The 16,847-nt window shown below is 43.7% G+C and overlaps 1 protein-coding gene across 1 annotated transcript in view; it reads right to left on the reverse strand.

Annotated features, from left to right (window-relative positions):
• Positions 1-16,147, reverse strand: part of Lrpprc (leucine rich pentatricopeptide repeat containing) — a 79,952-nt gene extending 63,805 nt beyond the window's left edge. Inside the window, exons 1-6 of the mRNA XM_055619048.1 lie at positions 15,829-16,147; positions 6,136-6,329; positions 5,022-5,144; positions 1,741-1,862; positions 1,576-1,634; positions 559-645 (exon numbers count right to left, since the gene is read on the reverse strand). Coding sequence (XP_055475023.1) covers positions 559-645; positions 1,576-1,634; positions 1,741-1,862; positions 5,022-5,144; positions 6,136-6,329; positions 15,829-15,977 — 734 coding nt within the window. The 5' untranslated portion in view covers positions 15,978-16,147. The remainder of the gene's footprint in view (positions 1-558; positions 646-1,575; positions 1,635-1,740; positions 1,863-5,021; positions 5,145-6,135; positions 6,330-15,828) is intronic.
• Positions 16,148-16,847: the final 700 nt, after the last annotated feature.

Genomic DNA, 16,847 nt, shown 5'->3' on the forward strand with positions numbered 1-16,847 from the left:
ACATAAAACTGTTGAATATAATTACTCAGTCTGAAAACATAGTGCCTAAGCTTATTAAAACAATCATTTTAAGTAGTTGGAACTATACCCAAAAAGGACAATCATTAACCCAGTTACATATTTCCAAAAACATAAACAACTAAAATGTGTGTAAGTTTAATATAAATGTAGTAATATAAATATAATGATATAAATATAAATGTTTACCCCCTTTTGCAATAATTACAGAAGTATTAATTAAGGGTCCCTCTTACACTCAGGACGCAAGGACACAGGTTTACCTAACAACATCAGAGAAGATTACTCACTTGAGAAAAATAAAAATACTTTCTAGATCAGTAACATTTACTATTTAATTACCTCAGATCAAACCCAAATTTTAACACTGATGAACTGTAACTTCTGTGTAACAAATTTCAGAGGAAGTTATAAAATTAGTGTGTGCCATTTCATAGCAGTGTTTGGAAGAGAAAGCAAACATGTTCTCTGAGTCTTCTACAGTAATTCTTCAGGACTTAAACCTTGCTGCTGACAAACCAAAATCCAAAAGAAAATTACCCAGCTCTGGAATGCCCTGTAATGAGAGCATTGAACACCGCCTCTGTGACTGGAAGGTCCTTCATTTTCATAAATCCAAGAATCTTGCTGCAATAAAAGAAGGGACATTTATCAAAGAGACTTGCTATTTTTGTTCAGCATAATAACATGTCCTTGTTAAAACAAAAAGAAAAGTGAACCAAACAAACAAAAAACTGACAGTGAAAATTAATCCCCTTTTAATGAAATTTTATTCCTTGAAGTATCAATAATGTGAATACTCTTGTTAAAACTACTGAGTAAGTTAGGACCACGGCTCAGTGGAAAGGCACTTGCCTAGCATGTGTGAAAGCCCTAGGTTCAGTCCCTAACATGGAGGTGAGAGGAAAATGATGGAGGGAAAAATCAATACGTTGAGCTAAAAATACGACTGTATATTTCAACCCACTCCTTATTTCCTAATCTTCAATTTAAAATGACAATGAATTTTATATAAGTAGAGAAATACTACAACTAATTTTATCAAAATCAGTGGGCAAAGAAAATATTACTACTTTTATAAATGAACAGTTTAAATAAAGACAGCTCCCTTAGGAAGTGGGTTTTTTAAAAGTAAAGCCGGCTTTGCATCCTAACAATATATATTTCTATTCTGACCAGTTAGGTAGCAACTTTTACTTCTTTCCCTTTTAAACAGTGATTTCATTTCATTTCATTCATATTAGTAAATTTGCTACATTAAAATACTTCTGAAATAATTACCTATTTTACAAATATTACAAATGTTCAAAAAAGCAGACACATTTTAGGATGATAAAAGTTACTAATCTACTTGTATATGTTCAGATGATGAGCTATTCTGTTGGGTAGGGGAGCTATGGACTTCAACCCCAGGAACTGAACCCCAGAATCCACATGATGGACAGAGCCAACTTCTGCACATTGTCCTCTTGACTTCCACGCTTGTGCATACACATACACAGATACAAAATAAATAAATGAAACTAAAAAATAACCCACATTTATTGAAACACATACCTGGCACCTTCAATATCTCCAACATTACAATAGGCAGCAATCAGCCTCTGGTATGTCACCTACGAAGAAATGGGCACTTAACATTTTTTCATGCATAAACATTTTTTTCTGGAAAATAACAAAAAGTGAGTCTGGCTGTTTGGCATCCACAACAGCGGTACCTACTCTATTCGGTTGAATGTTTGCTCCTTCCATCTTCGCCAGGAAATCAGTAGGTGAGAATTTGTATTCATTTTGAAGATACACTTTAAGTAAAGCATTGTAATGACTGACATCATACACAGTACCTATAAATGAAGTTTAAACCACATGTTTAGAAAAGCATTTAACACCGTATCCTGACTACACCTAAACTCTGCAAATACTGCAGGGCGCTTACTTATGAAGCACAGTCCTGACTGTATGTGCAAACTGGCTGGCAATACCTCGGTACTTAGGTGACAGAGGCACTCCTCTGTGCAGCAGTCCTCACCATGACACGTGAACTGTGAGCACAATTCTTTTATAAAGTAGGGCTGTTGGCAATTTCTCTTAATCTTTACCAGGTCACCCAAAGCCTTTGGCAGAGGGACCTGCTCCTGCTTCACTGTGAACACCATTTCCAGTCTGCTGGCATTATCTCCCCGTAGTCTAATAGCCTCAGCCCCTTCCTATGTGGTACTGTCTAGGTCACACATTAGGAAGACCACTCAGCCTATTCTACCCTTGAATGACATCATGGCCATTCTATCTATCTAAGACTGGTGTCCAACTTTTGGGCAGTGCGGTACGACTCTCTCCTACAAATGTGTTGTGCTGCATTCACAGCTGTTCTGTGATGCATGTGTTCTTCAGGTCACAGACTGGGCACATCTGAATAGAATAATACATATTTACTTTTCAAGAAATGTGTTATCCTGAATCAATTAACTGTATGTGGTCATACTAGCCTGTGGTCATTATCTGGGATCAGTTTACAAGATTCTAGGCAGTTTTTTTTTAAATAAACTCTTCCTTGTTTTCACCTTAATATACACATACACTTTTTCACGAACTATGCTAAGTTGCCGACATGTAAATGCCTGGTTATTCTTTACAGCTTTCAGGGAAATACCACTTTACAGGAGGAAGATGGCTCTTTCCAATTATCTAAAGCCACCACATGACAAGAGTCAAACCTCAGTAGCATAAACTGAGGCTAGCCTCTTTTTATGTTGTTGCTGGGTCTTGCTATGTTCCCTCTGAACGGGTTAGAATCTGGTATGTAGACCAAGCTAGCATCAATCCCTGTGGTGACCCTGCCTGTTGTCCAAACGCTGCACTACAGGCATGAGCCACCACAGGGAGTCTAATCTCCTCAGTACTGTGAGGGGTTTCCTTGGTTAAGGTAACTAAGGTGGAAAGATCTTCACCCGGGGACGGCTCACCAGGTATGCCTAATTACCTTAATTAGGTGCGCTGGATGAAAGACTCACCCACTGTAGGGGCACCATTCCCTAGGCTGGGATATGGGATTCATTAAAGGAAGAAGTACAACATCCTCACAAAGGAAACAATGTGACCAGATCTCTCTGGATTCTACTGTCTTAATTACCCAGCAATGATGAACTTTACTCTGAAACTGCCAAGGCATTTTATCACAGCAAAAGAAAAATTATTAATGCACCAGGCATAATTGTAATCCTACTCTTTGAGAGACAGGGACAGACAACTTGTTGGGGCTTGCTGCTCAGGCAGCCAAACATAATTAGTGAGGCAGATCACAGTGAGAGACCTGGTCTCAAGAAAAGAAAAAGTGGAGAGTACTTGAGATACACCTTAGAGTGACCTCTGACCTCTATATACATGCATATAAATGTGCCCAGGCACCTGAACATTCATGTACAACACATCCATATATTATATCATTTTTCAAAATGTTCTTATCTTAAAATGTTATGCTGAACTGAAGATCTGACTGACTCCCCCCTTAGAATAGAAATGGGCGGCTGGGAATGACCAGCTAGAATCTTTCACTACAAACGTGATTATCATTTGACTTCTGAACTGTGTTAATATATTTCCTATTCAATGAAGCAAAATTGTGTAAACAAGAGTCACACTGGCAGTCTAGCAGGCTTATGGAAACGCGAGTTCAACAAGTGTCTCTCAAGTGTTACTGCAGCAAAGCAACACAGGACTGCTGAAGAGCAACGAACTCTGCTCTCCTCAAGACGGACCATCAAGAAAAACCTTTGGAAAAATTCCAACGGAAGCAATATGCTTGAGGTAGTAGTGTTGTTGTTGTATGTGGGTGTTTTATATTTTAGAATAGTAATTTTTGCAAATATTTCTTCCATTTTAACATGTTTTTTAATTATGCAGTTACTGACAGAAAATTCTGTTCTGCATGAAACCAAGACCTTTATGTTTGTCCTAGAAATTATCCTCTTTCCCTGCCCCCATCCTCTCCTTTTGGTTGTTTGTTTTGTTTGTTTCTTTAAGATAGGGTATCCACCTGTCTTGCCTCAAACCACAGTGCCTCCCCCTCTAATGCTGTAATTAAAGACATTGCTTGGCCTAAAAATATACACTATGAGCAGCATTAAATGGACCCAGCAGATTATATTTATATAGTCGTGTGTGTGTGTGTGTGTGTGTGTGTGTGTGTGTGTTTAAGACAGTCTCACTACATAGACCTCAAACTTAGAGAATGCCGCCTGCCTCTGTCTCCCAAATCCTGGGATTAAGGACATGTGTCACTGTGTTCCAGCTAGTTCAAAATTTTAACATATAAACAAGGTATTTAGGCAAGCTCGGTGGCACACACCTTTAACCCCAGCCCTGGGGGGAAATTCCCTGTGAGCAAGTTCCACGCTGGCCAGGGCAGCACAGTAGAGCTCTGTCTAACACAGTAACACTGGCAAAAATGTACTGCGTGTATAGCCAGCGTTTGTCGTCCTTCCAGAGCAGAGATGCTTCAATGCAGCGGAAACACGTGCACAGGAAAATGCACTGCCCATGGATGACGGTACACTGTATATACTGTTCAATGTCTTAACTTTCATGTCTATTTCACCAACACGTGAACATCTGTGATATTCTATCATAGAATCTCCATAATTTATTGATCTGATCCCCAGTGAAAGGCACGTGATTCCAGTTGCTTGCTACTATAACAAACTATAGTAGAGTACTCTCTTATGTACCTTAATTCTAACAATACTATAATATTGTTGGCTGAGTTACAACTGGCAGGCCAAATGTCAATTTTTTCATTTATCAAAATTCCAATTCACAATATGAAAACTATTTTATTCTTAATGCCCCTAGATGTCACTATAACTTACCAAATAAACATATTGCCAAAAAAATATTAGTAAGTTCTATGATAAAATAAGATAATACTTATGTGAGGAATACTTTAAATGAAACAGGAAAAAAAATACCTGCACCTTTCTTCATGTCATGTACTCAAACAATCGTACCTAATTCCTGAAGTTTGTCCCATATTTTATGAGCAAATTCTGTCCTTTCTGCAAGACTCAGTTCAGGCAAGAGGGAACCACAGCTACGCAGCAGAAGCAGGGCTTGATTACTACCTGGGCTACCTGCGGAAAAACATTTAACAGATCACAGGTAACAGCACCAATAACATGGAGGGAAACAGCAAAGCGAAGTTTGTAAATTATCCTAAAATCTTCAGGCTTTTCAGAGAGAGCAAGAAAAATAGCCACTAATTATCTACAAGCCTCCTGGCCCACCAACGACAAGAGAGCACCCCAGACCACCCACTCCACAACACTACTACATGTTACAACTTAAAACTTCAAGAGTAGTCTGCTGTAAGAAACCTAATGTTAGGAAACTCAGATACTCTGTAAGACCAGTGAGTCCAGAAAAGCAGTGCTTGCTACAAACTCAGAGGCTAAGCTTCTCAGTATCTTTTGAAAATCATAGCTAAGCTTCATCTCTATGTCCTTTAAAGTGGATTTCAAGATGAAACAAAATAAACACATATTGTATAATTCCATCTATAAGTGTATCCAGGGCCAGTTAAAAGAGCATAAAATACACATGTGGATGCCTGGGAAAGGCGGGGGAGAGTGACTAGAAGTGAAAAGTTGTGTTGACAGGGGAACAACTCTGAGTAGATCAGGAAGTTAAGGTCTTTGGTGCACGTGACTGTAACTGTCATGGCACCTCCCTGGGCACCTGGTCATCAGGAGCTCTGCTCCCTAACAGGACAGACGCCCACACCCAGGCTCTGCAAGTAGGGAAATGGTTATCAGTCTTCCCCGTGGTGGCCTCAGAAAAAGCTAACAGCACACAAAGGAAGAAGAGAAAGCCCAGTGCCTTCTCCCACAGCTGGCCACTGCAAGCAGCTCTAGAAACCAGGGAAAACAAATGGATGCTTGTATTTGCAGACTCTGAAATGGACTCTAAACGAAATACTCTCACGCTACTTCAAACTCCACCTACGTGAACTGGAAGGATGGCAGTCATAGTCACAGCTGACACTTCACATCAACTGATGCTCTCCTCAGCCAGCTCAGATACTCATTCAAAACTTCAACTTCCCACAGAGAAACTCTGAAATACCTGAGTGACATGTGCTCTCAAAGACTTTCTGCAGAAGTCCCTTTGTAATGCGGCCCGTTCTTCGGACAGAATTATCCAGCCTCATTAGAGCCCATTCAAACTGATTGTTACTCTTTCTCATAGGAGCAGGCTCTTCCTGAAGATATTTTTTTTCAGCAACAATGGCATATAACCTGGCTTGGCTCAGGAGCATTCTGTAAAATGAAACACAATTAGTAATAAGCAAGTACACTGCTATCTAGACAGGATCAGCATCACTGTGTGAAGTTTATACCAAGTTTTGATAATCACTAAATACTAAATACCTAAAATCACAATGTAATAGCAAAAAATACTCAGAAAAGTATAAACTGGCAAAAAAAAAGTTGACTTTTGCTTTTACACATATGCACGCACCCACCACCCAGGCTCTCACAGAGCACAGCAAAACTCCCTGAGTTATCGTGATGGTACTGGTAACCTTCATCATGAAGTCATTTCACACTAAGAAGCTAAAATGTTTCCTCAATGATGGGCAAGCCAGTAAGTACTCTTTCATGGCCTCTGCATCAACTCCTGCCTCCAGGTTCCAGCCCTGGGTGAGTTCCTGTCCTGACCCCTTCAATGACAATGCCGACTACAACTCGGAAGTATAACCCCAATAAACCCTTTCCTTCCCAACTTGTTTTTGGTCATGGTTTTTCATCACAGCACTAAAAACCCTAAGACACTCCAAGTGACATCAGCAGTTACACTCTGTGGACAGATGCCCACACTGGCAAATACAGTATGTAGCTACAGGACCTTACAGAATGATGTCACCGCGCCCTGTGCCCCACCCCGTCATCATTCTGGGACTCCTCCTCAATCTACAGCAAGTGCAGACTGCTCTATACTCTCACAGTCTGTCTTTTCCACTGTCATCCTCGTGCACAGTGGCATGCAGCCATTTCAGAACAGCTCTATCTTGGAATAAACATTCCCTATTTCTCCACGTCTTTCCATAGCATAGTAGTTCGCTTCTTTTTTGAATGTATAATATTTCATAGTAAAGATAAATTAACTTTATCCACTCACATATTGAACACTATCTTCCCATGTTTTCTTGTTTTTCTTTCTTTTGAGACACTGTTTCTCTGTGTAGCCTTGGTTGTCCTGGACTCACTTTGTAGACCAGGCTGGCCTCAAACTCATAAAGATCTGCCTGCCTCTGCCTCCCTGAGTGCTGGGATTATAGGCGTGCAATAATGTGCCCTACTTGGAGTTCACTATGTTTATTTTTTTCTTTACCTTGATTTTTGACAATTTTGAATAAAGCTGATACACATATCTGCGTGTAATTTTTGTAAAAACATAACTGCTGATCTCATTTCAGTACATACTTGTAAATATTTTGTAAGTGGCTATAAAACTACCTGTCAAAATAGCTATACAATATACAATGCTTATTCCCACACAACCAATGAGAACTATTACCCTGCCGGATTTGGTTTCTAGTGTTTAGGTTTAAGCACCCATTTTTCCAAGTATAGCAGCTCACCAATGTCTTCATTTAGATCTGTTAATGACTCACAAACTCATACTTTCACATTTATATGCAATCTCTGTCTTCTCTAGTAAGGTATCTGTTCAGAATTTCTGCCCAATTATAAAGTGGATCTAATTGTGAATTTTTACAATAATTGTCATGTTTTTGTTTCAATTAAACTCTTTACTCAAGTGTTACTCTTCCTTTTAACTGAATATGCATACACTGATAATATATTCTTCACTCCCTTCTCCCCTCTTCTTTCCTTCCCTGGTTTATGAACTTCACTTTGGAGCTATCAGGGTTAAAGATCGGGATAGGAATATAAGACAAAGTGTACTACCAACACACATGCTAAGCAGCAGTAAATTAGGACAGACACACACACACACACACACACACACACACACGAGAAAACTGACAAATAGTGCCCAAATCACAGAAAAGGCTTAAGAAGTGATGACAAAACCAACACTTGCATTTGGGTGGTCCTATCTGGCACAAGCCCCACGAGGCACAAGAGCATCAGGGATGTCACCCAGCTGCGATGCAGCCACAGCAAGGCGGTCAAAATTAAAGCCAGACAAGAACAACTACCTAATGGGGAGTCCCTGGCGCCAGGGAAGCAGGCAGTTTGGGCTGTCTAAGGACTATGAACTGTGCCTGCACAATACAAGAGCAGTTCCCCTGCAGCTGCGCGCTCACTGGGCTTCGTTACACCATTCTAAGAACGCAGAGTTCTTGAATTCATTTCCTATAACAACACTGGATGGACTGGGGGGGAGGGGATGAGAAATGTGTCCTGTAGTCGCAGGCATTTGAATACTTGGTCCCCAGCTGGTGCCGCAGTTTGGGGAGGTTTAGGGGGTATGGCCTTGTGACTGTAAAGCCTCATCCTACTTCCAGTTTGCTTTCTCTGCCCCATGCTTGCAGGAAAAGATGTGGGCTCTCAGCTCCCCACCCCTGCTGCCAGGCCTCCTTCCCACCACAGGCAATGCTCGTCCCTCTGGAACCATAAGCGAAATCAACTCTCTTCCTGAAGATTTCTTTCCAAGGTGCTTGCCCTTCCACCTTTCCTTACCCAGAGAAGAACGTCAGGCTGGAGAGATGGCTAAAGGGGTAACAGCAGCTTACCATCGAGGCTGAAAACCGAAGTTCAAGCTGTAGGACCCGCGAGGGAAAGAACAGAACCATTTGAGCAAGTTTGTCTGTCCTCTAACCTCCTCTATACGCGCGCCATGGTGAGTGTACATATGCCTTCATGTGTGTATTATGTATGTGTGTCTGTCTGTCTGTGTGTCTAAGTGGTGGCACATACCTTTAAACTGGCTGTTTGGAAGGGCACAGGCAAGCAGTCAAAGCAAGTTACAGGCCACTAACAAATATATACTGAGACCCTGTCTCAAATGAAGGAAGGAGGAAAAAACAAAGAGAAGAGGGGTTGGAAAGACAGCTCCAGTAGCCAAGAGTATTTGCTGCTCTTGCAAGGACCCAAGTTTGAGTCCCAGCACTCACACTGGTCAGCTCACAAATGCCTGTAACTCCAGGCCCTCTGAGAGGGCAGGCCGCTTCTGGCCTCCAAAGATACTGGTGTGCATGAGCTCTCACACACACACAAATTTTAAAATTAAAAAAAAAAAAAAAAAAAAGAGGGGAAGGCTTCACCAATACCAACTTTCTAATAATGAACTTGTAGCCACCCAAAACTGTGAAGAATAACGTTTTTTTCTTCTGCTCCTTATAAATTACTCAGTCTCAAATATTCTCTAATAGCAGCCCAAGAAGCTGTTCTCTAAGCCTAAATAGTAAGAGGACGAGGCAGGAGAGATGGCTCAGTGGTAAAGAGCACTGACTGCTCTTCTAGGAACCAGATTCAATTCCCTACAGCCATATGAGAGCTCACAACCAGCTGTTAACTCCAGTCCCAGGGGCTCTGGCACCCCTCTGGCCTCCATGGGCACCAGGCACACAAATGGTACACAGACATACATGTAGGAAAATTCACACAGCATTCCCCTTACAAGAGCATTACTTGTCAAGAGTGACTGAGGTCATGCAGTGAGTCTCACAGCACACTTCTGGGCAAGGTGGGTTGAGACTGCAGTTAGGCACAGACTTTGCATTTCAGTAGGTTTACAGATTTAAAATAATAGCTATCACATCTAGCGCCTATTAACATTTTTGCTTAAGACAAAATAAAGTTATAAAAATGTTAGTGTAAGGGATCAAGAAATGGCTCAGTGGTTAACAGCATTGGCTGCTCTGCTAGAGATAAGTTCAATTCCCAGCACCCCAGATGGTACCTCACCATCTGTAACTCCTGTTCCAGAAGGCTCTGATGCAGTCTCTGCCCTCCACGGCACATGAACATGGTGAGCAAATACACATGTAGGCAAACTACCCACACACACAAGATAAAAACAATTTTTATATAAATGTCAGTTTAAACCTAAAACTAATATAAAGAAAATAGTAACTACAAATAATAAGGACTCAGAATGGGGCCCAACAAGTAAAAATCTGCACACAGAACACAATGCCCTTCACTTGGGCAACGCCAAGAAAGTATCCCTAAAGCTGGGCGCAGTGGTGTACGCCTTTAATCCCATTGCTCAGGGAAGCAAAGGCAGGTGGATCTCTGTGAATTACACACCAGCCTGCTCTACAAAACAGAGTCCAGAACAGCCAAGGCTGTACAGAAAAACTCTGTCTTGGGGGGGGAGGGGGTTCTCTAACAGGCCTGGCAAGTATGCTTAACAAACATAATCTAAACACTTGCTAAAGTACTGTCTCCTCTTTCATTTCAATCAATCAAAAGAAATCCTAACACCTCTTTCAAAAGCCTGTTCAAATCTAAGCTGTGCTGTGACGGCTAGGTGACTGGGGAAAGGTCTTCAGCCTTCCTAAGCATTCGAGTCTTCACCAGATAATGCCTGCCTAAAGCGGCAGGCACAGCTCAGTGGCAAAGCCCTGGCCCAACACGCACAAGACCATGGCCGCGACCCTGCTGCACTCGCAAGTCTACCTTTTGAAAATGGGGGGTGGGGGGCAAGTAATGTAGCTTCTAACCTTAATAAAACAATACCCAACAAGTAATAGCTCTCCTGTAATGGAAAACACTCAGTAAAACATTTTGTAAAATCAAGTTATAATGAATTTTCTCCTTGAAATATCACTATAAACACCATGATTCTCCAAACAGTCTTGCCAAATTCAGCTTTCTCCCAATATGGTTTCGTGACTTGTGACAAGTCTTAGAGCAGAGTGGCCATGAGCAGTCATTCTGCAGTTGCTCCCAGATGCTCTGTCCTGAAACAGCAGTCCTCTTCCATCCCGGTGTCCCACAGGCTTCTCCTGTGTCTTGGCTATGGCAAGAAATGCTGGAGAATGCATTAACCAGATTTGATGGTGTGAAACAAAGCAGATAAAATCTATATAACTAGAATGGCATGGATTCGATTCTAAAGATCTTGTCCAGACTTATATACATTTTGTTCAACATTTTTATGGAGCTGAAAAGGCAGCTCAGCCACAAAGAGTACATACTGCTCTTGCAAAACACCCAAGTCCAGTTCCCGGCACCCAAATTAGAAGGTCGACAACCACCCATAACTCTAACTCCATGTCACCTGGCACTTTCTTCCTGTCTATGTATGCAGGCAGCTGTCTAGAAATAAAATAAAATGAATGTTCTATCTGTACGTCATCTCCTTCAGGATCCAGAACACATTCAACACTAGCTCAGAATCAGAAGGCACAATCTGAGAAGTCTCCATTTCCTAACTCATACTATCAACTCACAGAGAATGAACTGTGGTTACCAGGCATGACAGGGGCCAGCCTGGATAAAGGTTTGTACTAGTGGGACGCTGCTTGTCCTGATCTCCAAATCTACTCTTCCTACCCCACACCCTCCCCAATCTCCTACTCTCTCAGCAGGAAAGGAAGATCTTCAGTCCTGCAGTGCTAGTTGAGGCCCCCAATCTACAGTACCAGCGCTGTACTAAAGGGAAACTAAGGAGCAAGATTCAAGAATACAGAGGTGCATATTTCCGGGTGCTTTGATTTTGAAAACAGATCAAGCAATTCTAATCATCTCTTTCACTAATGCCTATCAGTCCAACTCAGACGCAGCACAGCTGGAGAGCAAAACCAGGTGACTGTGCAGTACCACAGTGCAGAGATGGACTAAGTGCCCCGTTTAACTTTCGCTCATACCACCGGTGTCTACTCGTGCCTTGGCGTATTCAACAAATGTCTGACACCAACTCCATGAACAAAATTAGACATCATGGGAGGTGAAATAGTAGAATAGTAAGATAAAGCCCTTCCCTTTAAGACTAACAACAGGTCTACAGTGACACATGTAGCAGCATCTGGTGGTTACATACGTGACAGGACTAATGGCATTTTACCCATACAAGCTATACAAAGAGACATGGAAGAAACTGAAATGAAGAAACAACTGAAGAAGGTCCATCAGAGGAAGAGGACTTCTCAGCACGAGGAGAATGAACATCACATTCAAAAGCAGAAAGATGCGTATCTTGGCCCAGGAGGGCCCTCCTGATCCAGACAAACAGCACCTCTACCATCTGGAGGCTTAAGGCATGCAGAATCCCAGTCCCTGGCCAGATCTTCAGAATTAGATTCTGCATTTTCACAAGATTCCTAGCAACATCAGCCCTCACCATAGTTTTTGGCTTGGTGAGACTACAACATAGAAAGACAGAAGGAGAGGCAACTCCAAACTTCCAAAGCACCTATAAAAGCAGCTGCAAACTTGGACCCACCAGAGTGCTTAACCGTGACCGTGAAATGACACAAGCAAGTTTATCAGGAACTCTAAAGAAAGGATGATGGGGCACGAGAGATAGACATCCATTCCAGATGAAGCAGAACTCCCAGTATCTCATCATTTGTCGATGAAAAGGGACAATGAGACGTAAGTGGGAAATACAAAGCATAAACACGTATAGGCTCTCTCTGAGTAACAGAAACAGCAACACTCACAGCTCAGACTTGGGAGAAGAGCTGAGCTGGGTTTGAAGTACCTGTAGCTCAGCAAGAATGAACTATCCAGCTGACAGTCCATATCAAGGAGAAACAAGGCAGCTGCCAGTGATGGCGAGGCAAGCATTGACTGAGACACTGAAAGGGTCATCTACAAGAAGGCACAAAGTGGAGATGCAAGCCATCAACAGCAAAACCTCCAAGTGCATGAACATTTAACAAACAAGCAGGAAGAAAAACAGGAAGAAGGCAGGTGCAAAAAACTGAGAAGAAACCGGCAGTGCCCTCCTAGTGCCAGGAAAGGGGCATCATGGAGAGGAAGGCATCAGAGATTCAGACCCAAAACACAGATTTGATAATTATGACATCCTCTGCAAAACTAAAACAAGACTAATATACATCCACAGATTCATAAATAACTTTCAGAAAGCTAGAGTAATGGCATAACAAAGGCTCTCTCTGTGAGAGAGTTAAGGAAGACTTTTCATGTTTTGCTCTGTAATTTAGTTATTCCTCAAGGAGCATGAATTTTATGGTTTAAAAAAATACATCAGGCTGGAGAGTTAACTCAGTAGTTACTTCCTGCTCTTCCAGAGGACCCAAGTTCAGTTCCCATCACCCATGTCAGCCAGCTCACAACTGCACGTAAGTACAACTCCAGGAGATCTGAACCCTCTTCCAGCCTCCAAAGGCACCACACACATAAATGCATAAAACAAAAAGAATCTTTTAAAAAGTAATTAAGATTCTGGTCATCGGCACACACCTTTGATTTCAGCACTTAGGAAGCAGGGGCAGTTTGATTCTCTGTGAGTTCAAGGCCAGGCTGGTACAAGTCCCAAGACAGCCAGAGCTACACACAGACGCTGTCCCAAAAATAAATAGATAGATAGATAGATAGACAGATGGACGGACGGACGGACGAACGAATAAATAAATAAATAAATAAATAAATAAATAAATAAATAAATAAATAAATAAAGTGTGGCGGGGCATTGAGGCCTCAGTCAGGGGTATAAGAACAGTGTAAAGAAAAATGAGCAAAGGAAACAGAGCATGGGCAAGAAAAAGACCAACTGGGAAGCTTCTAGAAGAGAGTCCTGAGAAAGGTTGTGTTTTTCAGATGGGAAAGATCCAGGCAGGTTTAGATTGTGGGATAGGAGACTTTGGAAAAGTGTTCAAAGTCCAGAGAGAGAAAACAAATAAATACTGCCTGACATGACCTGAACACAGCTTTTCAGGCAAGACCAAGTACTGTGCCCAAATAGCTTACTTTCTACCAAGGAAGCAAGAGAACAGGTAATTACGCGTGTGCATCATGCCACAGACAAGACCCCGATACAGTAAATGTCACTGCTTACATTTCTTCTTCTGTTTCTCTTTCGTGTGTGTGTGTGTGTTAAGGGTAGAAGTGAGAGGTCAAGTTCTGGGAGCCATTTTATCTTCCAGGTGGATCCTGGGACCCAAACGAAGGTCATCAGGCTTGCAGAGAAAGTGCCATTTCTTTTCTTTTTTAATATATTTAATTTACTAAATGTGCATTGCTGTTTTGTCTACATTCATCTCTGTGAGGGGATTGGATCCCCTGGAACTGTAGTTACAGTTGTGAGCTGCTAAGTGGGTGCTGGAACCCCTGGAAGAAGAGCCAGTGCTCTTAACCACTGAGCCATCTCTCCAGCCCCAAAAGTGCCTTTTCTTGATCTTGCTGTCCCATAAGGTCGTTTTTTGGATCATATTAAGACAAAGATTCTAAAGAGACACCTGAATCCTTAATGACAAAAGATAAGCCTTACAAAGACACCTGGCACCTACCCATAGCAGGCAACACTTCATTACAGACAAGAGGGGCTAGGTAAAAGGTCTAAGATTATGCAGCAGGGAAATGGAACCCGAACACAACAGTGACAGCATTTCAACACCGGCCTCTGTCCTCGTGTTAGGAACTAGACTCTAGTCACAAAAGTAAAAGCAATAGTCACTTGTCCCTCAAAGGAAATAAAAGCCAGGAGATGAAGGATGAAGAGATGTGGGGAAAGCAGAGGCATGATTTCTGAAGGTTCATTGTTCAGGCCTAACACAAGAACACAGCCAAGGCCCCAAATTACCAAAAAGCATCACTCCAGCGATGTATAACTAAGTTGCTGAGAAATCATAAAGCGTTTTCCTCGTCTAATTATACGCAGTGCCGGGCTCTACCACAGCTAATAAAGCAAGGGCTCCGAGTCAAGCCCTGTACCTCAGGAGATACTCCTACCCTTGCTACTGCGCACCTAAAGACACTCAGGCCTGGGACGTTGAGTGATTTGCCCAATGGCATAGTGCAAATACACTGAAGCACCCTCAGTCCACTCCAGACCATTAGTTCTTAAATCTTCTTGCTAGTCCCCAATGCTCTTTTGTGGGTCATTCAATTGTCAATTTCTCTCTGGTACGGAAGCCCAAGAACCCATTTTCCTTTTTTCTGGTGATTAAAGCACTCATCGGATGAGCATACTTACCTCCCTGTAACCTCAATCCACAAGGGCGGATTCACACATTTGACACTAACCGGGAATTTAACTTGTTTTTGAATACCTACATTGATCCCAACAGAGGAGCTTGCATGTGATAACTAATCTGGATCCTGAGTCAATATCCAAGCCATGACTTCTGTGTAAATACTTCTGGAAAATTCCATTCAAAAAAACTCAAAGACTCGAACTGGCCATAATCAAATGTCAAACTCTAAAACTATCCCCGGGGTCACTTAAAACGTCAAATCCCACACCCCTGGGGGGAGGGGGCGGGGAAGCCGAAACCAATTAAGACTACGTACCAATTACTGATCACCAATGTGGAACAGTACTCAAGCAGGGTACTGCTATGCAAAGGCAAAGTACCTGTCTCCACCGCAGCTGTCCCACTCCGCCACCCCCGGACACACTCACACAAAGCCCTTGAGCTTCCCCAGCCGTCCGCAGCGCGAGAGCAGGTGGCGACCTCAAGCAGCAAGCCGGAAGCCAGGCATGCCCTCGACCATGACCTTCTCAACACGCTCAAACCTTGTCACCCCAAACCCCCGGCAAAGCACGGGAGGCTCACGCCTGAGCTGCCGGGGCCACGGAACTGGAGCGAACCAGCCAGACACCGGCCCGTCCGCCACCGCCGGGCATGAGGAAGGGTCCGGTACTCACCCTGCAGCCGGCCGGCCACCAGCGGCCGCCCCCCTGGTGGCGGCGGACAGGCGGCCCGGGCCGCCCGCAAGGAGGCGCAGGGACAGCGGGAGGCGCGAGGCTGCCCCGGCCCCGAGCAGCCAACGCGCGGGTCTCAGCAGGGCTGCCATAGTTCGCCGTTCCCAAAGCAGGATCCACGCTCCTGCAGAGGACCTGGAGGGACACGTGACGACGGGGTCGTCCCCAGCGGGACGGACCAAGGGCCGAGGGCGCCCAGCGGAGGGGGAGGCTGGAGCCTCGCCGGGGCGCACACGAGGAGCAAGCCGGGGTCCCGGGGACGCCTGATCGGCCCTTGGTTTTACAATCTATCGTTTCTGTGCTCTGTACGCAGGGTCCCTGCTTCCGTGTCCAGCGCCTCCGCTTTCAGCGAGCTCGGCGACATCACCCCTACACTTCGCAGTTGGTAGAGCCCCTAGGGGTCGACTCCGCCCATGCGCGCGCAAGGGCTTGTGGGGGTCCAACTAGGAGCGACCCCGAGGGTTGCCGGGAAGGGCCGACGGTGCAAGGTTCCGGAGTGCTTAACGACTCCCCTTCCCGGCGCCCAGGTTGCCGCGGAGTCGCTGCCCTAGTTGCTCAGTGACGTAGTTCCTGCCGTAGCTCTCGGAAACGTGGGCCGCGGGAAACTTCGATGAAGTGGAGGCTATGGGCCTCCAAGTTAAATATGTGCGATCTGTGTGATTGGGGATAGGATAGATGAATATACAGACCTCACCCTAAGTGCCTTAAAGGTCGTGTCGTTTTAAATGTCGAGATTGAACGTCTCTTTCTCGCTGCTCCGCTCCTCTCAGTTAATGGACAGATACAGCTATGAAGTTAATGCTGTGACTGCGGGCTAGTCTGGGCCTAGTAAAACAGGCTGTTGCCGACCTACGACCTGCAGAGCGAAAGGGTTCCCTGTGCACTGTCGGGAAACCAGGAACAGGCTTGCACTTAGCTATTTCTTGACTGCCCCATCTGACTGTTTTTCCTGCTGGACAACA

Source organism: Psammomys obesus, unplaced genomic scaffold, assembly GCF_907164565.1.
Source record: "Psammomys obesus unplaced genomic scaffold, mPsaObe1.curated_primary_1811, whole genome shotgun sequence".
Classification (NCBI taxonomy): Eukaryota; Metazoa; Chordata; class Mammalia; order Rodentia; family Muridae; genus Psammomys; species Psammomys obesus.